The sequence below is a fragment of the Sinohyriopsis cumingii genome, chromosome 3, assembly GCF_028554795.1.
Source record: "Sinohyriopsis cumingii isolate HCF-2022 chromosome 3, ASM2855479v2, whole genome shotgun sequence".
NCBI classification, from domain to species: Eukaryota; Metazoa; Mollusca; class Bivalvia; order Unionida; family Unionidae; genus Sinohyriopsis; species Sinohyriopsis cumingii.
This window is the reverse complement of record NC_142963.1, coordinates 80,296,229-80,316,207: the sequence shown is the minus strand read 5'-3', so window position 1 is coordinate 80,316,207 and position 19,979 is coordinate 80,296,229. Positions and strand designations below refer to the sequence as shown.

Below are 19,979 nucleotides of genomic sequence, written 5' to 3'. Positions count from 1 at the left end.
TTCATTCTTGGAGTCCCACTTACCTGGACCTTTGACCTGATAATCTCAAAATCAGTAGGTGTCTTTCTTGTCTCAAATGCAAGCCATCTTAAAAGTGAAGTCAAGGTATCTGGTATATAAGTCAAGTTATTGTGTGGAGACCGTTTTTCTTCTTTCAGATTCTGTCATCCTGGCCCATGACGTTTTGAACCTGAAGAATCAGTAGGTTTCTTCCTTGTCCCAAATAAAAGCTATTTACAAAGTTAGGTAATGGTAGAGTGTGGAAAACTGGAGTTATTACACATACACGAAAAACAGAATAGGTAAGTGGATATTACAGATACAGTAGATAGAAGGATAAACAGATGTATCCAGGATGAACATTTTAACATTATATGCCCTGTCTTATGGTGGGTGTATAAAATGTATAGGATTTGTAAAATATCAATAAAGTATTTTTTATTTTTTTTAAGGCTTACCTTCCAATAATAGATCCTGTCTGAAGAGTTTCTGTCATATTCATAGGATATACTGATGAGTGGAAGACAGGATTTTTGTCATTAATATCCTTTGGTAAAAAAAGAAACAGGTTTATTTTATTTTACAAGATATATCAAAAATATATATTTTAAAAATTTGTAGCTATAAATTATTGATATAAAAGTGAAAACTTTCAACTTCTTCTAATATTACTTTTCATGTACTGTGTTTATTTATTTAGTATTTAGTGATGAGTGATATCTACAAATGAAGCACCATATTTTGACTTTTTTTTTTCCCCAGAAGAAATGTGTTCACTCATTCAAATCCATTATTGCCTACAATTTGTGTGAATTGACAATTTGTTGTCTTCTCTTTGAAAAATTTCACTGAAAAACTTAAAAAAATAGTAATGAACCTATAAGACTTCAGAAAATTTACTTTTATATTCATATCTATTGTCTTCTCCAGCTATCCCATATTCTAAAGATGTACCTGTCAATTTTACAAATTGAATTCCGTAATGATTGTTTACAGATCTATTATTTTTATATATGAATATTAATTGAGGGTTAATTATCATTACAATATTTCCTGTTACATACTGATTATACCAGCTTGTTAAAATGATGTACCAGAACATTTTCAATGGATGTGTCTAAAGATGTTTGTATTTCATGCATGGTATACAACAGAGCTGGGCACTATGAACAATTCTGTACCGCAGTATTTCTGAACACACTGTGATAAGTACCATGCATGGTATACCGCAATTATATTAGGAACCAACAATTCAATGTTCTGGGGCAGGTACCTGTCATTTATTTTGTTTAATTTCTGTCTGTGTGTGTGTGATTTGGATTTCTAATGTAGCTATACATTTTTTTAGTCATATTGCTATGATGCCTGCAGTGTGGCAGTTTATAGTTATGTCTAGCACTGGGGCATCATACCACAGACATGTAGCATCATGTCCCACCCAGTCACACTATCCTGACACCAGGCCGACCAGTCCTAACATTATCCTCTTAATGCTGAGTGCCAAGCGAGGCAGCTGCTAGTACCATTTTTATAAGTCTTTGGGATGACTTCACCGGGGTTTGAACCCATGACCTCCCACATCTGAGGCAGATGCTCTAACCACTTAGGTCACTGGAGATGTCTAATTTCCATCTGTCAATAGCTGGAAAAATTATCTTTCTCTGATTTTAAGCAAAATAGCACCAGATTATATCAATGATATTATTTGGAAAAAAACATGTTAATTACCTTTAGATAAAAGAAAATAAATATTTCAGCCCAAAAGAAAATCACAGCACCACCCAAAAAAGTTAAATGATCAGTGCCGTATAGAACATGAATCTTCTATGTGCATGCTAATTGTTGTGTAAGTTGTAGTCTAAAAATTGTGACTAATGTAGGAAAACAAAGCTTACATTATAGCTGATACTGTGAAAGGCATTGTGCTAACACTACAGAGCATATTGATAAAAATATGAAGTGTTGAACCTGAAGCTTACAATTTATTAACTACACTATTGATGTAATAGGCAGGGACACTTTGAGTGGGATGCCAACAACTGGGAGAAATATTTGTCAGTCAAGGCCAGCAAACATTTGAATCACTCTCACCAAATGGGAAAATATTTAGTGGTCTTGATAACTTGTGTAAAGTTCAGACAGAAAACAAGTGCATTTATGAAAATTGTAGGATGATTTGCAGTCATTTAGTGTTAGAGATTTTTGCCTACTTTTTTCAACAATATCATGCAATAGGGAAAAAATCTTGCAAATCTTTGATAAAGTTTGGACAATTAATTTAATTTTATACATGAGATTCTGTGTGAGAATAAAATACTACCACAGAAAAGAGATTGTACTGCTATGCCAATACTTTGCATATCCTCCAATCAACTGATTTTAGTCACAACATGTTATAGATGTGTGTATCCATTTTGAAATGACCTGTGGTACATCAAAATGCTCATTACTCTTGTGTGCTGATGTACAACAATGCAAAACTGTCAAACAAAATTACCTGCACAAAGAAAGATTACATCTATATATTTGGGTAAGTTTGTCATTACATATTGTATTTCTTAGTATCATTTCAATTTAGCTGATTTGATGTATGCAGTAGTGTGTGCATTTCAATCTTGAGATCATTGTTCCCACAGTAAACTTGTTTCGGATTGATTCATCAGTTTGAATGCTCACCAATCATTTCTTATATACTTACATGTGCCAGTCTTGTATATAAAGAGTCAGCATTCAAAATTTTGGGACTTGTAAAGATTGAGCCAGTAAAGGTTAGAGAGCAAGATTCTAAATGACAAGTAGCAGATAAAACAATTTAAAAAGGAAATTCATCTATGTACTTTTGGTGTACAAAATATTGTAGTCTATAAAGTTTGGAACCAAGAATTTAACTACAAATTTCTCATTACATAAGCAGAGAAACTTTTTGTCTATGAATGTTTGTTTAGATATTCAGACTGAAAATGAACAAATTATTTCAAAGAATAAAATTTGCCCATATTATTAACTGTTTACATACAGGCTGAGTTTTTGAAAAAAAAGAAAAGGAATTTATGAACTAACTTTTCTAAATAGGGGAGAAACACCCAATATATTTGGAATTACCTGCATGTTTCTGTACTTGAAAAAGAATACGTCAATTGCAAAAAGAATATTTCTCTGTATATATCATCCTGACAAAATAAGTGAGAAAATATTGAATAAATCTGTGCTAAATTGTTATCTTTTTCTGCATCCTTATGACTAGAGTCAGTCAAAACCCTTGTAGATTCAGGGTCTGGAAAATCTGAAAATCCTAATTTTCCAGACCAGCGAGGCTACAGTGATTCTACATTGCTTGCCTTCTATTAGTATGGCTTTATAGCATGACTACTGATGAGTTATATCTTCTCTCTAGTTATATCCAGGCTCTTATTTTAACCAACATATCTTAAAGGTTTGCATTTAAGTTATTTGATTGGTTAAAATGAAGCAAGACCTATCTATCATCCATCAGACTGCTGGTTAAAGTCAGGACTCACGTTTTGCAGATGACATCCTGGCAGACCTCTCTTGACTCAAATATATCGCTTTATGGAAACATAAATTTAATCTATATGCAACATACACACACACACACACACAAAAGTTATACTGGGCAGCTGCTGACCCTAGCATGTGCAATTAATGATCAATCTAAAATTAATTATATATTAAAGCTCAGATATGAAGCAAATAAACTTTTATACATTTTTCACTTACCTGGGCAAAACTGCTTAATACCATAAATAGAGAATCATGCTAAAAATTACCTGGATATGTATGATAAGTGTCTGTCTTCCATTGGTAATGTGTTGATTAGTGTAAGGTATTGTATTGTTAGCTTCAATTTCCACTGTAATACTATCATTGATTCTGCCATCAAGAACCAAAGGATGCCGTATTGAAACAGATCCATTATCTGATATACTGAATATAGACTTATCTCCGTGTATTATCCTGTAATGAACAGCTGCATTCACACCTGCATCAGGATCAACTGCCTGCAAAGAAATATATATATATATATATATATATATATATATATATATATATATATATATATATATATATATATATATATATATATACACACACACACACACACAGACACAGACACAAACACAAACATTCATGTATATGCAAAAAGAAAAGATTCATGTGCTGGGTCATGTATGGCAATATATTTGCTTGCAACAAAGTAAATAAAAGATACATTTCATTGATTGGTGATAATACTCGAGTTTCTAACATATGAGAAGAAATGAATGCATTTATCTTGGAATAAACAAATTTTCATTTTAGTTTATGCTCAAATGTATTGGCTTAGCATTATATTTAACAGATTGCTTTTGTAGGATTCTTACTGTATATCTCATGTAATAATGTCAGTGGTTAACCATTTATGTTCTGCTGTGTTTTGTGCATATTTGCACAGAAAATATCAGTAGTAACATAATTTTCCTTTCTAATTCAAAATGAAACTGCACATATAAGAAGAAAAAAATGAACATAAAAGTATACACACTTGTTTTGCTTGTATGTTAGGCTGTCATACTAACCACTAGACTAAGCAAGCATAAAAATGTTGCTTAAATTTCTTGATCATAATGTTATTAATGCATATTTGACAGCAGTGAACAAATATTTCTGTATTTCTTGTGTTCAAAAACACATTTGTAAAACTAACGGAATCATTACACATTCAAGTTCTTGGCTAAACAAAAAAAAAAATTAATAATATTTTTTTTAATGAAATTTACTCAGCATGGGGCCTGTATAGTGTGTTATGAATGTGCATCGATATATTGATACAATTTATAAAATCATCCATACAAATTTCAACAACCTATAGTCATGTTTTGAAAATGTAGCAGTGTATTGATACAATGTATAAAGCATCCATTTTAATATTTCATGAATCTCAAATAATTAGTTACAATTATTACAGTTTAATTGAAGAATGCACATGAAATAAAGTTGCTTTTTCTTGACTTAAAAAATAATTACCAGTAAATAATTTATATAAGGGAAGGATATTTAAGTTCCCTCATGAACAGTTATGTAACTATGAATAATTATTTAAGTAGAATCTAGCTGTATATGCCGTTCTTGGAAAAGGATTTAAAAAATCAAGAAAAAGTTATAATTGCTAGATGTTGGAAGTATTATACAATGAGTGTCTCAAGCCATGTGCTATTTATATGAATATGTTAATGAGGGCAATGGGATGACTTGCTGACTCTAAGTAAACAAGTTCTATGCACGAGAAAAAAAAACATAAAACCATTTGATATTATTACTGCATTATCACATTTAATTAATTGGGTGTCATATGAAACTAATAATTAATCAGTATCATTCATATAGATAACTTTTAACTTTCATCAGTTCTAATTTGGAAAAAGTGCTATGGTAGTTCAAACTAAGTGTGTAGTGACAGATCAGATTTCTAGTTCATGATCTTCTTGGAAATTAATATGGCAAGTGTTGCTACTACTAGTGCAATGAATAATATGTTACATGGAAATCTTCTTGTAGAATAGCATGTAGACTGATGAATGAACAACTCTGATTGGTAAGGGGAGGAATATTATTTGTTTACAATTTTTTATTCATCTGGTTCGAGGTGATTTACCAAGTCTGAAGAAGGCAGGTCTTATATAACACATTTCCAGTCCTTGCAGTAGCTCTTGAGGAATTTTCATTTTTTAGTCAGTGATGTATAAGGTCTGTGTTCAGGTCAGCATCATTAAATGTAACTAATAGTTTCTAATTCATTTTACATAAAGTATTTAAAACTAATTAGGTACTTTTAGCTACATTTAATGGTGCTGACCTGAAAATTTACTGAGTTAGGCCACCAGATAGGATAAAATTCACCATGCTGTGTGGAACAAACTACAGTTTCTTGCATTATGCCATATAGCTCAACTTTTTGTGCATATGTGTGTCTGTTTCTCTCAAAATGTGTTACCGGTATATAGCGTGTTCCTATAGTTGGAGAAACTTTAAGTTGCTATATGGGTTTTTGTGTTATATATCTGTTGTTGTTGTTATTGTTTGATTTTTAGAACAACTCTGTCATGAACAGCAGTAAACAACAAGGGCTTCTTCTTTTAAAAGTAGTTCTTAGCACATGGACACCATGACTGAGATGACCTGACTGAGACAACCACACTGAGATAAGAAAAGTAAGGATAGCAAAACAGATTTCTCTGTTTCATCGGTGAGAAATTCTGTTCTTGTTGACTGTCTATGTACTGTCATTCTCTTTCTTTATTCAGTATTTTTGTGACCTATATTATAGGCATCACATTTCAAATATATCAATCAATAATTAATTTTTTTTAGCTGCAATCCATGTTCTCTTCAAACTTAAATATCTAACTGCATTTCCCATATTAGTACATATTTTGCATCTATGTTACTCGGGCCTCTCTTTCAATGAAGTTTTATATAAGAATTTGTTTCAAATATTTGGGTTGTCTCTTACTACTACTAGTTTTCATTCTGTCTAAAACATTTCTCATTTTATTCAAACATGAAAGTTGTTGTTGTTGTTGTTGTTGTAGGGTTTAATGCCATTTTTCAGCACATGATAGGCTATACATGGCAGCCAGTAATAATGGTAGAGGAAGAACCTGGGAAAACCCTGGAAAGAACCACTGACCAACGAGAAGCTACTGGCAAGCTTTCTCACATACCCACATTGGCCAAATCAAATATCGAAGTAATTGAAAGTAAGTATAGATACTTTTCTGTCTCATAATAGGTTATGACTCCATAACTTTTGACCTTATCACAAGGCCTTCCACAGAGGAATGACTTCTGGACTGGAGTTATGTGATCAACTAAATGTTGACCACATGACAAAAACCTTCTGTACAACAGCATTAGTTCCAATCTGGAATCACACTTCAACACTGGCTCACCCTCCATGATTTGAATAGCTTCTCTTATTTACCTTCTCAAGGTATTATTCTATCTACTGAGTACTTTGAGTACTTTGATGTTATCCCAAGAAATAGTATACCATGATTCTTTGCAACGTTCTCCAACTGCTGTCAGGGATTTTCTGTTGGTGTATAAGTGTTCTTTAACTCTTTGTTACAAGGCTTCTGGCAGTTTCCCCAATGTAATATTTTCCACAATCATCACAATGGAGTTTATAGATGACTGAGCACTTCTGTTTCAAAGGATTGTCTTTTGGATGTACATGTACCATGATTAAGCAGATAGTTTTATATGGTTGTGGGTCACATTAACTTCATGCTTTTGGAAGATTATTTTGTAATCTTTTGGAGAGTCCACCAATGTTTGGTAAAGGGACAGATACACCATTGTCCTGCTGATGGAGCGAGTGTTGAACTGTGATTCAGGATTGGAACATTTGCAATTGTACAGAAGGGTTTTGTCATATGGTTAATGTTTTTTTGATCCCATGATTATAATCCAGAAGTCATTCCTTTGATGAAGACCTTGTGATAAGCTGAGGAGCTACAGAAAGGTATATATTCTTAGTTTCATTGACTGCAAATGGCTGTAACAGGAAAAATATTCATTCTAGTGTCAAAGTAATTGTTCATGTTCATACCATTGGGAAGATTTTAGTGGTCAGTGGGTTATAATTTGCAATGAAAGGAATTATATTTGATAATGGTTAAAAAGAAATTCCGTTTGATAATGTTTTAATCTTTTCTTACGTTACATATTTAGGCTCTAATAAACAGTAACAATAGTATAAGTGAAAACAACAAGCTTTGAAAAATTTAACAATTAATTTATTTCCCTGGAAAAACAATGTAAAAATAAAAAAAATAAGAATTTATGGTTTTAAGAATCAAATTCAAAAATAATCCAAGAATAATCCATGAATTAAATTTTAGAAGTCCTAGTAATGAAATGTTTTAATAAATTCAAGTTTGAGTCCCAACCAAAATTCCAAAATGGAAGGTGATGACGTATACTGTAGTCTTTATAGTACAGATGTGTCTACAGTTCTTTTTTGATCAACAAACAATATTCTGGTGTTTGAATTTCTGAATAAAATTTAAATAAATGTCTTTGTCCAAGTTCTGTATGAGCACTCAAATATTTCCAGAAAAAAGAATTAATCTTTAGAATCCAAATAATTTGAATAAAAATTAAAATTAACTCCAAACTGGTCACAATGAAACACTTTCCAGTGTCCAATGTAAAAGCCCAAACTGAGAAATAACTCTCTAAACATCACTATTAAATCTAACTACTGTACAATTTTGGAAAACCCAGAATTGCAAAATAGAGGCTGTTTACAATCTGAAGTCACATATTTCCAGTATGACTTTTTTAAAATCCAATCATTTTACTCTGAAAATAAAATAAAAATAGAAAGTTGTTTACTTGTCTCAGTTATATCTGAATCAAGGTCAGGAACTAAGTCAAAAATAGAAACAGTGTTTCTATTATTTATGAAAAGAGTCAGGTCAAACTTAATTTTCTGAAAAACAAATTCCAAATCAAGTAAACAAGATTACATTACTTTGACATGTAATGAAATTAAAAATAAAAAGATTTTAAAACTTACAGGCAATTAAATTAAATCAAATATAAATTAAATCTAATATACATAACACTTTTCACTGTTATCTCCTTTGATCATTCCATTTCATTTTTATTCTCAGTATTCCTCGACTGATAATTTTCTTGGGGTAATTTTGCCTGCATAGATACTGAAGCAATTCTGTGAGTCTCTGTTCTTATGTATGTTTGTCCTTTACAGATGCTACCCCTTTTGATGCAAGATTAAATGGAACATTCACTTCTGTATGATTTGCATGACAAGATTTAAAGTTGACATAGTTAAGTGTATTAGTTGCTTTAATATAAATATTGGTAGAAATATGGGTCCTGAATAATTTAATAAAAACATGTCCAGGAAAGTTATACAGTCAAACCTGTCCTGATGCTAACCTGTATTCAGTGGTCACAAGATCAAGATTATCCCCTGTCAAATTTCTATCATAATTCTATATAAATGCTTTGTATTTAATGGTCACCTTCCTCCAGTGGTTAGCCCCAGGTTTTTTCTAACCAAACAATGGTTTCACCTTGCCTGAAGTGTTCAAAAGAGTGTATCAGCAGTGACTGGTCCATATATTCATTTTCAATACTTCTTTTGTTTGATGAGTAAGGCATTGTTTAGATAAAGGCATATCATATGAATCGATATTTAAGCATTTCATATCTTGAATTATACTTACTATACGCCAGTCACATTGGCAGTCAAACTTAAAGGTGTCAACATGTCAGCTTTGAAACGAGAGGATTGAAACAATTTTTTTGCTGGATGGTGGGAAAAGTAGTTGTGTTATCACAGCAGAAATGGAAGTCACCTTTAGTTACCGTGTGTCTGGTATAGTTAGATATTTTCATTTATTTGCCTCTGAAGAAAACATGTTTGACTTTGAGAACAGATATGAGTTACATACCTGTTCATTAGGGTCAGGGTCATTCAATATTTAAAACATGTCTGTGAAGGCAGGTGAAGGTTTGGTTCATAGTCCAATGAATAGCCATATATTACTTAATTTTGTTTTCTGTTCCTCACAGGTTGCTCACATAAGTCGACTGTCTTTGATTTTGACAAGCTTAGCAACTGACTAATCCAGATATTGTTTTCATAGCATGAACAAACCAAGATTTAAGGTGGTGATGATTTCATTTCTGGGATACAGTGATACAGTGAGCAGGATACAGTAATCTTGTACATAAATTTGGGAGAGAACAACATATCAACCAGTATTTATGATTATGTTATACAGTGTAAAGAATACAATTTAAATAATAATATTAATAATAATATTCAGTACATGGTATTTGTTAAAAAAAAAGTAAATTGTAAAAGGTAAAGGCTGTACAGCAGCCACTGTGTGCAACTGCAAGTTTTGCCTTTTTCTATGAGTTACTGCTGTTGACAGGTTTCTCTGTACTTATTTAATTCTCATTTTTGTGAATTTTATAGCTGTAACTTAGCAAGACCCTGGAAGAATTCTTCTGTAAATATATTGTCACCTAAGTCTTGGGGTGGGTGGGTATAGTTCTGGCCAGCTATCCATAAGTAAGGATTAGACTATTTCTGTTTGGTACTGATGTTATCGGCAATGGGGACAAATCATTCTGATGGAATGAGATGATTCACATGAACAAGTTACTCACAGGTGCACTCAACAAACAATGACATGGACACTGAATAAAAAGAATATGATCATGACATTCTTAATGAAAATAAATAATTATTTGGCTTGAAATTCAGTCATAATAAAACAAAGAAAAATATACCTGGAAAAAAATGTGTGCAAACTCTAATAAAAAAACTGGAATATCACATATATTTCATTGAAGGGTTATAAAGAGTTTTTCACATTTTAATTTTCAAGAAAAGAGTCACAAGAGCATCTTTGGTGACATCATGGCCTCATTGAGTACCTGAATGGGGTTGAATAGCAACTTTACGAAAATTGCACTTTGGACTTCTCATCACATTCACTGCTCAGTTGACATGGGTGAAAAGGTGATTTCCCTGTATGAAAGTAGATGTTGCATACACAAGGCTGTTCATATATTGTACTGGTAATGTTAGCAAAGTGGCTGTCTACTATTGGTGTCCATATTGAAATGCACATTCAATAAATGCCATAGGCTAACACATAGATAAATACAGTTGTTTGAGTACTGAATACATAGATGAAAATGACAGTTTCTGAGTAATGTATTCTGATGACATATAGACAAACAAGGATAACTGACAACCTTGCTAAATCAGAGGAAGCAATGTTTGTAGGTTAATCATCGTGGAGTTAATACTCTCCTATATGTGCTTACATCTGCATTTGGAATTTCAGCCAGGCTTGGTAAACAGTTTATTCTTAGCAACACGCCCAATAATACATTGTCACTCAGACATGTCTTGTGATCTGGCCTCGATATCTTGCTGCTCCAGAAATGGTTAACTGCAGCACAAGCATTGAATATCCTTCCAAAATTCATTGTCCCACACTATGGTTGTAGTCCCATTGACAATCAGACTTATGCCAACTTGCGAAGAAATCCATTCCTATCTTGGTGATAGACTACACCATCTGCAGTTCACCAAGATTTTACATTTACTGCCCACTAGATCAGTTTTCCCTCTGCTGTTTAAACTCAAGAAGTTTTTGTGGCTCACATATTGTTACTCAGTCTCTTGCAGGGCTATATCTATACATAGCAATAAGGCAGTAAAAGGAGAAAATATATTTTTTAAAAAGAACAAGGGTTCCTTGTGACATACAATTTTATTCCTTACTGTGACCGTTCCAAGTACATGTATTCCCAAATTCCTTTTCATATATATTCCTCATTCTGTCAAATAATGTCTCTTCAAAGTACCCAAGACTAGCATAGCATAATGAAAATTACTACATACAGAAAGGAAGCATATCTATCTTGCCTCGTTTCTGTATGTAGTAATTTCCATTGAAGTAAAATACATGTACATAACATTCACATACTAGTTTATTTAAGGGATCTAGTATAAATTCACAATTGCACTACGTGAAAATATGCTTTCACTTTTTATTTTTCATAATATTTCATGGCTTCTATTTCAAGGCCATGAACACTATTAGTGTATAAGCTTACTGCATCAGAAGTTACTTAACCAAGTGTTGAACCCTCATTCATGATGTCTGTTAACTGGCTGAGAAGATCAATATAATCCCTCAAGAAACTTCTATGCAAAGTGGTTTTAATATAATATCAAGCAAGTCTTTGTGTAAAAAAAAATTAGGTCCTTATACAAGGTGTTGAACTTTAAATCTTCAGGCCTGTTGAATGTTACATATTCAGAAGTTTGCTGCTGAATTTTTAAAGTGATTGTTATACTTTTGTGTCTTTTTGGGAGGCCAGAATGTAACTTGCAAAATGCTCAATATTCATTAAATAATGCCATATGATTTGTACATAAGTGTTGTCTATAGATGTTAAGAAGTTGTTTAAATCTCAACCTATAAATAATGATGTCAAATACTTTGAAAGTTAAATGTACCTTGTAACCTGAAGAGCATCAATGTTGATGATAAATGAGTGATTGAAGGAATAAAGGATGAACATAACTGATATTTTGTTGAACTTATTATATATATATAAACACAACACCACACACACAAAGGGTTAAAATTAATTAGGAAATTTTTACATATCAATGAAGCATGCATATATACATACATACAGCAATTAATGTGCATGATTTGGATTTTTAACGTAGCTTTAACAATTTTAGCATGCAGTATGGCAGTTTACAGTGATGTCTAGCACTGGGGAATCATGCCGCAGACATGTAGCATGATGTCCCACCCAGTCACATTATCCTAACACCAGGCTGACATGTCCTAATACTAACCTCTTAATGCTGAGCATCAAGTGAGACAGCTGCGAGTATCATTTTTTAAGGCTCTGGTATAACTCAGCCTGGGTCGAACCAATGTCATTCCACATCCAAGGTGGATGCTATAACCAATTATACCACTGGGGTGGTCAGCAGTGAATGGGTTATAGATCCACCCATGTAAATAATGATGAAGGATGCAATCCATTGGTTTCATTTGATCCAGGAAAACAAACTCACTGTCTCATGCCTGCATACAACCCTACCCAGTGTGAACTAGGAGAGAAGTGCTGTGGCTGGCAAAAAAAGGTCTACTAATGTTGCCAAACATTCTAAAGAAAATATCATATGAGAATGGTATTAATTTGGGTTTTTTGCTGTACACAAAAATTTTGATCATCTCCATGGCACTGCAATTGTCTGGCAAGATAAAATCCTAAAATATAATAAATGTGCATAACTATTTTTATGCCAATTATTCTTAACATAAAATTAAGAATATTCATACTATTAAATTTCTGAGTTTCACAATCCCTAAACAAAGCAACTTCTGTACACACAAAATTTATAACTATGCAAATGTAATCTGAATCACAAAGAAATACATTATTGCTTTTAACCTGTGCATGGTAGAAAACACCTCTGTAGCCTTCTTTCAGGTCAAAATATCTTGTAGGCTCCTTGAATGTTGGTGCATGGTCATTGATGTCTTTTACAGTGATGGTTATCCATGCATACCCATGCTGCTGAGGGACACCATGGTCCTTTGCAATGACTATTAGCTGAATCTGATCACTGCCATTCAGATTTTCTCTGTCTATGGAATTTACATGCAGTACTCCTGATGTATTATTTATGGTAATCTGTGAAGTCCTGGAAAACCAGAATGAGATCTTTTAATGAAAAGGTCATAAAATTACAATCACATTTTATAAATAGCTAATCACATACAACTCATTAATCTACAAAGTCAACAAATGTTTGCACTGTAAAGTAAGTTGCAGTCAGCTGACATGCAATAAGCACAGTGACTGTGAGACTGGTCACATGGCTGACACCTGCCTAACAGCCATATGCAAGACCAGCTGGCCAGTAAAATTGAGGCCAGTAAGCTGTTTATTAAAGAAATTTCTTCCAGCACTGCTGTGCATATGTTATGAAAACAATCGTGTCAAGGATTCTCTATTTTTAAAAATATCTCCATCAATACTGGATGGCACAATCATCTTTTGTCCCATATTCACAGTACCAGAACCTGTTTGCATGGATTTTCCTTTGGCCAGTAGACCTGTACAACATAAATGTGCCAGTGCTAATGGCAATCTATAGGAAAATAAACAACAAAAATGCTGCACAAAATTAACAGAAAAATATGGCAAATAAGCTGCAGAGTGTAACTAAATAATGCAAAAGCAGGTGCACAGATTACTGGTAAAATGTCACAGTGCAAAGAGTTTGATACTGTGATTAATAGATTCATACGATGGTTGTCTGAGAGTTACGTGTTGGTATGTTACTGTATTTTGAATGGATATGTGTAGCTTTTCAGTCTTTTAGCAATTCTGAAGTGATAAAAGACACATGACAAAAGTCGAATCAAGCAGAGGCCAGGGTCACGCTTGCACTCCTTGTGTCAATTTATAGTACCGATAAGGAGATTTTGTGTTGTCAGAGATTTCATTGTACTAGTTTATTGATAAAACGTCAGACTCCTGTGATACAATAGAGCATGGCATCCATGGATTGCATATGATATATCTATTTATGTAGGTCTTTTCTTTTTTAGGAGAAATTAAAATCGAAGACATAAATTAATAATCGGGAGTTCAGTGCAAAAATCATGAGATATTATGAAATCGGGAGGTAGGCTTGGAGAGACCCCAAAAACAGGAAGTTGTTTTTTTTCCCTCCCGGCATGAGAGTTGACAGGTATGGTGTAGGGTCGCTCACATCAAAGCAAACTACAACTCTGTTTTTATGGTATTAGCATAATTTTCAAAGTATTATTTCTGAAACTTCATTATTGTATTTTGGAGATATCATTAAATTTTAGTGCAGTGGTGTCCATGATTCGACTCCAACGGAAGTATTTCATTCGGCAGAATGTATTTCATTCAGCTTGTGTTCAAACCTACAATGTACATGTGGTAGTGCCATTATATAGATACATTCATTAGCCTAACTGCAAGCGCTGAATCAGACCATATTGTTGTTTGTTGTGCTGTCATACTGGGATCACATTTTAATGAGTTAGGTATGTTGTCTTTCTTGTCATGAACTAACTCAAGTGAAATGTGTATATATATATTGGAATAGACACAAGCATGTTGCTTCCAAGACTTTATTTCTTAGAGTGACTCATATAGGCAATTCACAAAGTGGGTCCCTAACAGGGCATGCATATATAAGTTGGAAAAAGATGTACATGTGATGTAGATTGTATAGTCCATTTCAATAATACAACAAGGTATTTACAATTTCAAGGCAAAGGACAAATGTAATTACTGGTGCACTGATATAAAATGTCCAGTGCAATAATGCATCAACAAACAATAATTGAGTCAAAAGGGAAAGGTACATGTAGTGTTACAGCGACTTGCGATTGCTAAATTCTTGTCATCGTTCGATCAAATTATACACAAATCTAAATGAGGCAGAAACAATAAGAAAACAGAAAATTAAATAAATTGTTTCAAATTTCTTTTTAATAATCATACATGCAAACCCTGAGATAAGAAATTTAAATCTAAAATTCAAGCTTGCAAAAGGAATTTTTCTAATTAAGTCTGCAAGATTGCAAAATCTAAATTTCTACATAAGCCTACACGCAAGCTTGCAGTATAATTTAATCAGTCATGAAAGCTGAAAGTTGGCAGCTAGCTATAGCTCCTGCATGAGATCATGCGGTACCTGTTGAAATGTTGAATATACATTTTGACTATATATGTGCAGTAAGAAACAAGGCAAATCTAAATGTTATTTTGTTTTTGATTCATAGCATCTGATAATGCACTCTAGTTAAATATATGTATATATATATTTTAAATTCCTGCAGAAATGTTAAACAGTTGTACTTAGCTGCTACATATATAAAATGTATTATTCCAACATTTCTTTGTCTGAATTACTTAAATAGGAACATTATTAATATATATTTAAAAAAAAATGATTTCTTGTTCTTATTTAATATAAAATGTAATTTATTTCTGCTGCAAGAAGAAAAAAATAATTGTCAGTTATTTACTTACTAAATAAAAATATAAAAATATTTACAATATTTGTTTTTCTTTGAGAGAGAGAGATGCATCCCATTCTGCCAACATTCTGTAAAGAATTCAGCTTTGTAAATTTTGTTTGTTTAAAATGAAATCAAATCAAACCATGGAAGATGAATTGTGGTTTTCCGAGACAGAGACTTAATTCAGTATCGAGTCATTAAAGGCAGTTACTTACCCTGTTTGCAGTCAGCAGACTGGTTTACAAACTCTAAATATACACACAACATATTTGAGTCGCAAGAACACAAAATAACCATTGTAGCATTGCGCAAAAAAATTAGGCACAATTTTCAAAGTTGAACCATCACAATTTAGCACATTAATTATGCAAATTTCATTGCCCACTGAAGCAGTATTTGTGCAGTAACTGATCCTATAACCCGAGAGATAATTTGAAGTCACAAAGTTATCATGTTGGTGAGTAAACACAAAAGTGTGTTGTATTTTGCCAGTTTTTGGGACTGTAGGTTGGTGGTAGCATTCTGTTTCACTTTTATAATTTAAATATGTCAAAAAATGACTTTGTAATGTTGTTTCACCCAATGATTGAGATGACAACTCTGAAGGTCATTATTATTTATTGCTGCACTTGCCAAAATGCAGTAATTGATGCCGTGCTGTCAGTTATTGACAATAGGGGTATGAGATTATAAAATTAAACACGCTTGTGAATCTTATTTCCGTTAATCTTAGGGTCTTTCTTTCCTCTCACATATCAAATTCAACAACTGTTCACAGTTTGTTACATTTAATTCTTTTCATTCTCAAAGAAAATGGCAGTTATTTTATTTCAAAATTTCTTAAGGTATCTAATCAGTTTCATCACATTTTTTTGTTGTTGTCGTTTAAAGCCCTGAAGTGTCATTCGTTTGACATGTGCCCTTCAAAATGGATGGTAAAACTAAAATTTAGGACCTTATTAAAAGATGATCTTGAATAAAATTTACTGATATTTTGGACCTGATAAGTGATTTTGAACTAAAAATGAAATGCTTTTGCCAAAGAGGTAAATACTCGTTTTTTTCCTGGTTACATATAGTACATGTTGCTGTAATCCATTTCAGTGGATGATATGTGAATCACACCAGAAGCAGAGGAGGATGCAGAATTTTATTCTGAGGTTTTTGTTTAGAAGAGGTTGTTCAGAGTAATTCAATAGGCAAACATTCTTGTTTTCACCTAATAGTTTATCATTTTGATGGTTGATGGAGGGAACCTAACCATTTGACACCAGCCTCCTGCAAATGGATTTCTTCATGGAAGTAAATTAGTAGAACATTTCTAAAGCCATACAAAACAAAAGTAGTTTCCTCACACAGATTTATATGCTCTTATATTTTTATCTGATTAAATATTAAATGATTTGATGACTTCATTCTTTTCTTTCATTGTGACAGTAAGATCTCATGCTAATTAATGTTCACCATGTATTAACATTTTCATTTTAATATTTAATGATACATACATTTCACATATCAAGGGCTAGAAAAATGTAGGTATGTGACCATGTATAGAATAATTTAATCGATGCCATATCAGTTCTTCTGATGCAGCTAGCTAGGTCAGCTTTGTTTGCAAGCTTGTGCAAGCTTGTAATTAGTAAGCTTGCCGCAAGCTTACATGACAAGTTTGCCAATAGCAAACTTTCCTATTACAAGCTTGCCTATTACAAGCTTGCCACAAGCTTATATGACAAGCTCATGCAAGCTTACCAATAGCAAGCTTACCTATTACAAGCTTGCAATTAGGCAAGCTTGACCTGGTTTCAAATCTAAGCTGGCCACAAGCTTACATAACAAGCTTGCTGCAACCTTAAAAATAAGCTTGTGATTTTGGTTTGGGTCTTGTATAGTAATGGTTGCCATGTATGATCGTGGACTGTCATTATGCAACAACAAAATTTTAGAGTTGTTTATGCAGGGCATTACTGTTTCTAGTAACGGCAACCATATTTAATAATGGATAAGCATCTGCCATAAAATTGTAAAGTTCTTCATGCGACAATGCTTTCTTTTCCATTTGATTTGATCCTGCTGAATGTTTCTTTTAAATGCCTTTTAGTGGACTGATATCATTTATACAATTTTCAAATGTCCTCATGCCATAATGCTAAGAATTCTGCCATTAGTTTGAAATCAATTAACCAGTGGACACACCGTGGACGTAGGACCATACCATAAGCCTTACAGCCAAGTGAATTAACAATCATATAGGTAAATGTGGCTTTTATATCCACAATGATGGTCATGGTCATATATATATATATATATATATATATATATATATATATATATATATATATATATATATATATATATATATATATATATATATATATATATATATATATATATATATATATATATATATATATATATATATATATATATATATATATATATATATATATATATATATATATATATATGACTGCCCTGCAAGTGCATGCCAGCATATTAACTGATGATTGCCTATCATACAAAAACATGTACCAAGAGTTCCTGGATGCTGCCTTCACCAATTTGGTTTTCCATAAGAGACAGTACAGGTATCCCCTTAGGACTCAACAACCAATGGGATGAATTCTACCAGAGTACTTTTTCTTCCATCAAGAATACTCCCAGTTGTGTTTGTTTAATCAGGGTGGGCATAAAAGCTATGGGACTTTGATAAAACTAGGGCATTGGTTGCTGTTAGGTGCCAGGAAAAACCCGGCAATTTGAATCCAAAATATGGAGGTGAGCAAGTCAAGATAGAAATGATAATTTGGGTCAGTGTGCATGAGCATGATGCTGACTCACCTGGTGGCTACAAAATTTTGAAGTGTGTGTTAGTTCAGCTCCTTCTCTGATTACTGTATTCAGTTATCACAGCCAACTTACATTCATTAACAAGGTAAAAAACAAAAATTAGAGATTGTTGAGGTGAAGTTTGATGCTGCTGGAACACAATATTGACATCAAGCACATCAAAGGGAATAAATAATCTGATTGCAGATGCACTTTCACATGTATATAAGTACCCGTATTGCTTTATTTTGTGCAATTATGCTGAGTGTCATTCATAAAACATCTTCCTATGAAATATTTATATTGTGTACCTGACTTTTATTATGCCTGTGATTGAGGGTTGTGAAAATGGAGTTTTTGCTATCTGATTTTTGTAATGGTTCTAGGAAGTAAACAAGATGTTTACTTGAATTTGAGTTCATGACCTGACCTTGCTTACAAATTAGTGAGTTTTCCAGAAAATCTATTGCATCACTGAAGTGAACTTTGTAAATAAAGGGATCTGGTAAATAATTATTCATTCAATATGTCTTTGGGAATCTATTATCATCAGTGTTTATAGTTGTGTTCAGATAGAATTTGAGTGGAAACATTTATTTCAATTATTCACTGGATTTACAAAATGCTCACCAACTTTTAGACTAAAACTACTTTGGGATTATTGAGAAAACATTCAAAGACATTCTGGATTATATCATTCAAAATTATTGGTTTTTATTTGAAACATTCTATACTTTTGGACTTGTGATAGAACATTTAGGATTAGTTTGGAATTTAATTCACAATACAGTGTTTTATGAAGTTTCATTTTGTATTCTATGCAAAAAATTATTTGTTAATTTGACTTGTTGTTTTCACTTTATTTCTGTTATACAGCTGATGATCTAGAATTGCAACATATTAAAACCATCTGTGCTTATGATCTATACATTTATGACTCATGCTCCATTAAGTGTGAAAAGTCATGTCTCATACACACTCATTTAACCACTTCTGATTCTCACAAGTAATTTGTCTCCCCTCTTAGCAATAGTCACATATTTTATGACAGCATTTTGCATGTATTATTGCAGTAATTTTCAACTAAATATATGCAAAAATTTCTAAGTCAAGAGATGTAAAATTGACAATGCCAAATAATAATGAAATTCACTGAATTCAATGCAGATTTTGCATTTATCACTTTAATAGGTTATCTTCTAGAAAAGGAAGCTGTATTTGTATACAATTAATTGTTAATACTATTTTATATCATTACACCTTTCTAAAATGATGTCTCATGGGCTCCCTTTTACATACCTTTAAACAAATAGCTATAACACTGATGAGAGTTTACATGTTTTATCTTGAAATGATGCAGAATAAAATACAAGTTAAAACATAGGTTTAAGTCAGTTTTCTTTGATTTTTGAGGCCTGAAATTCCGCACATATGGGTTGTTTCAAAATACCTTTATAAAATGTGTTTGGGCTTTGTCAATTTTTACAG

At 32.5% G+C, this 19,979-nt stretch overlaps 1 protein-coding gene across 1 annotated transcript in view; it reads right to left on the bottom strand.

The window, feature by feature from the left end:
- The window catches only part of LOC149803181 (cadherin-23-like), a 287,768-nt gene that overhangs the window by 208,204 nt on the left and 59,585 nt on the right, over window positions 1-19,979 (bottom strand). Inside the window, exons 15-17 of the mRNA XM_089953899.1 lie at window positions 13,045-13,297; window positions 3,789-4,019; window positions 459-547 (exon numbers count right to left, since the gene is read on the bottom strand). Coding sequence (XP_089810025.1) covers window positions 459-547; window positions 3,789-4,019; window positions 13,045-13,297 — 573 coding nt within the window. The remainder of the gene's footprint in view (window positions 1-458; window positions 548-3,788; window positions 4,020-13,044; window positions 13,298-19,979) is intronic.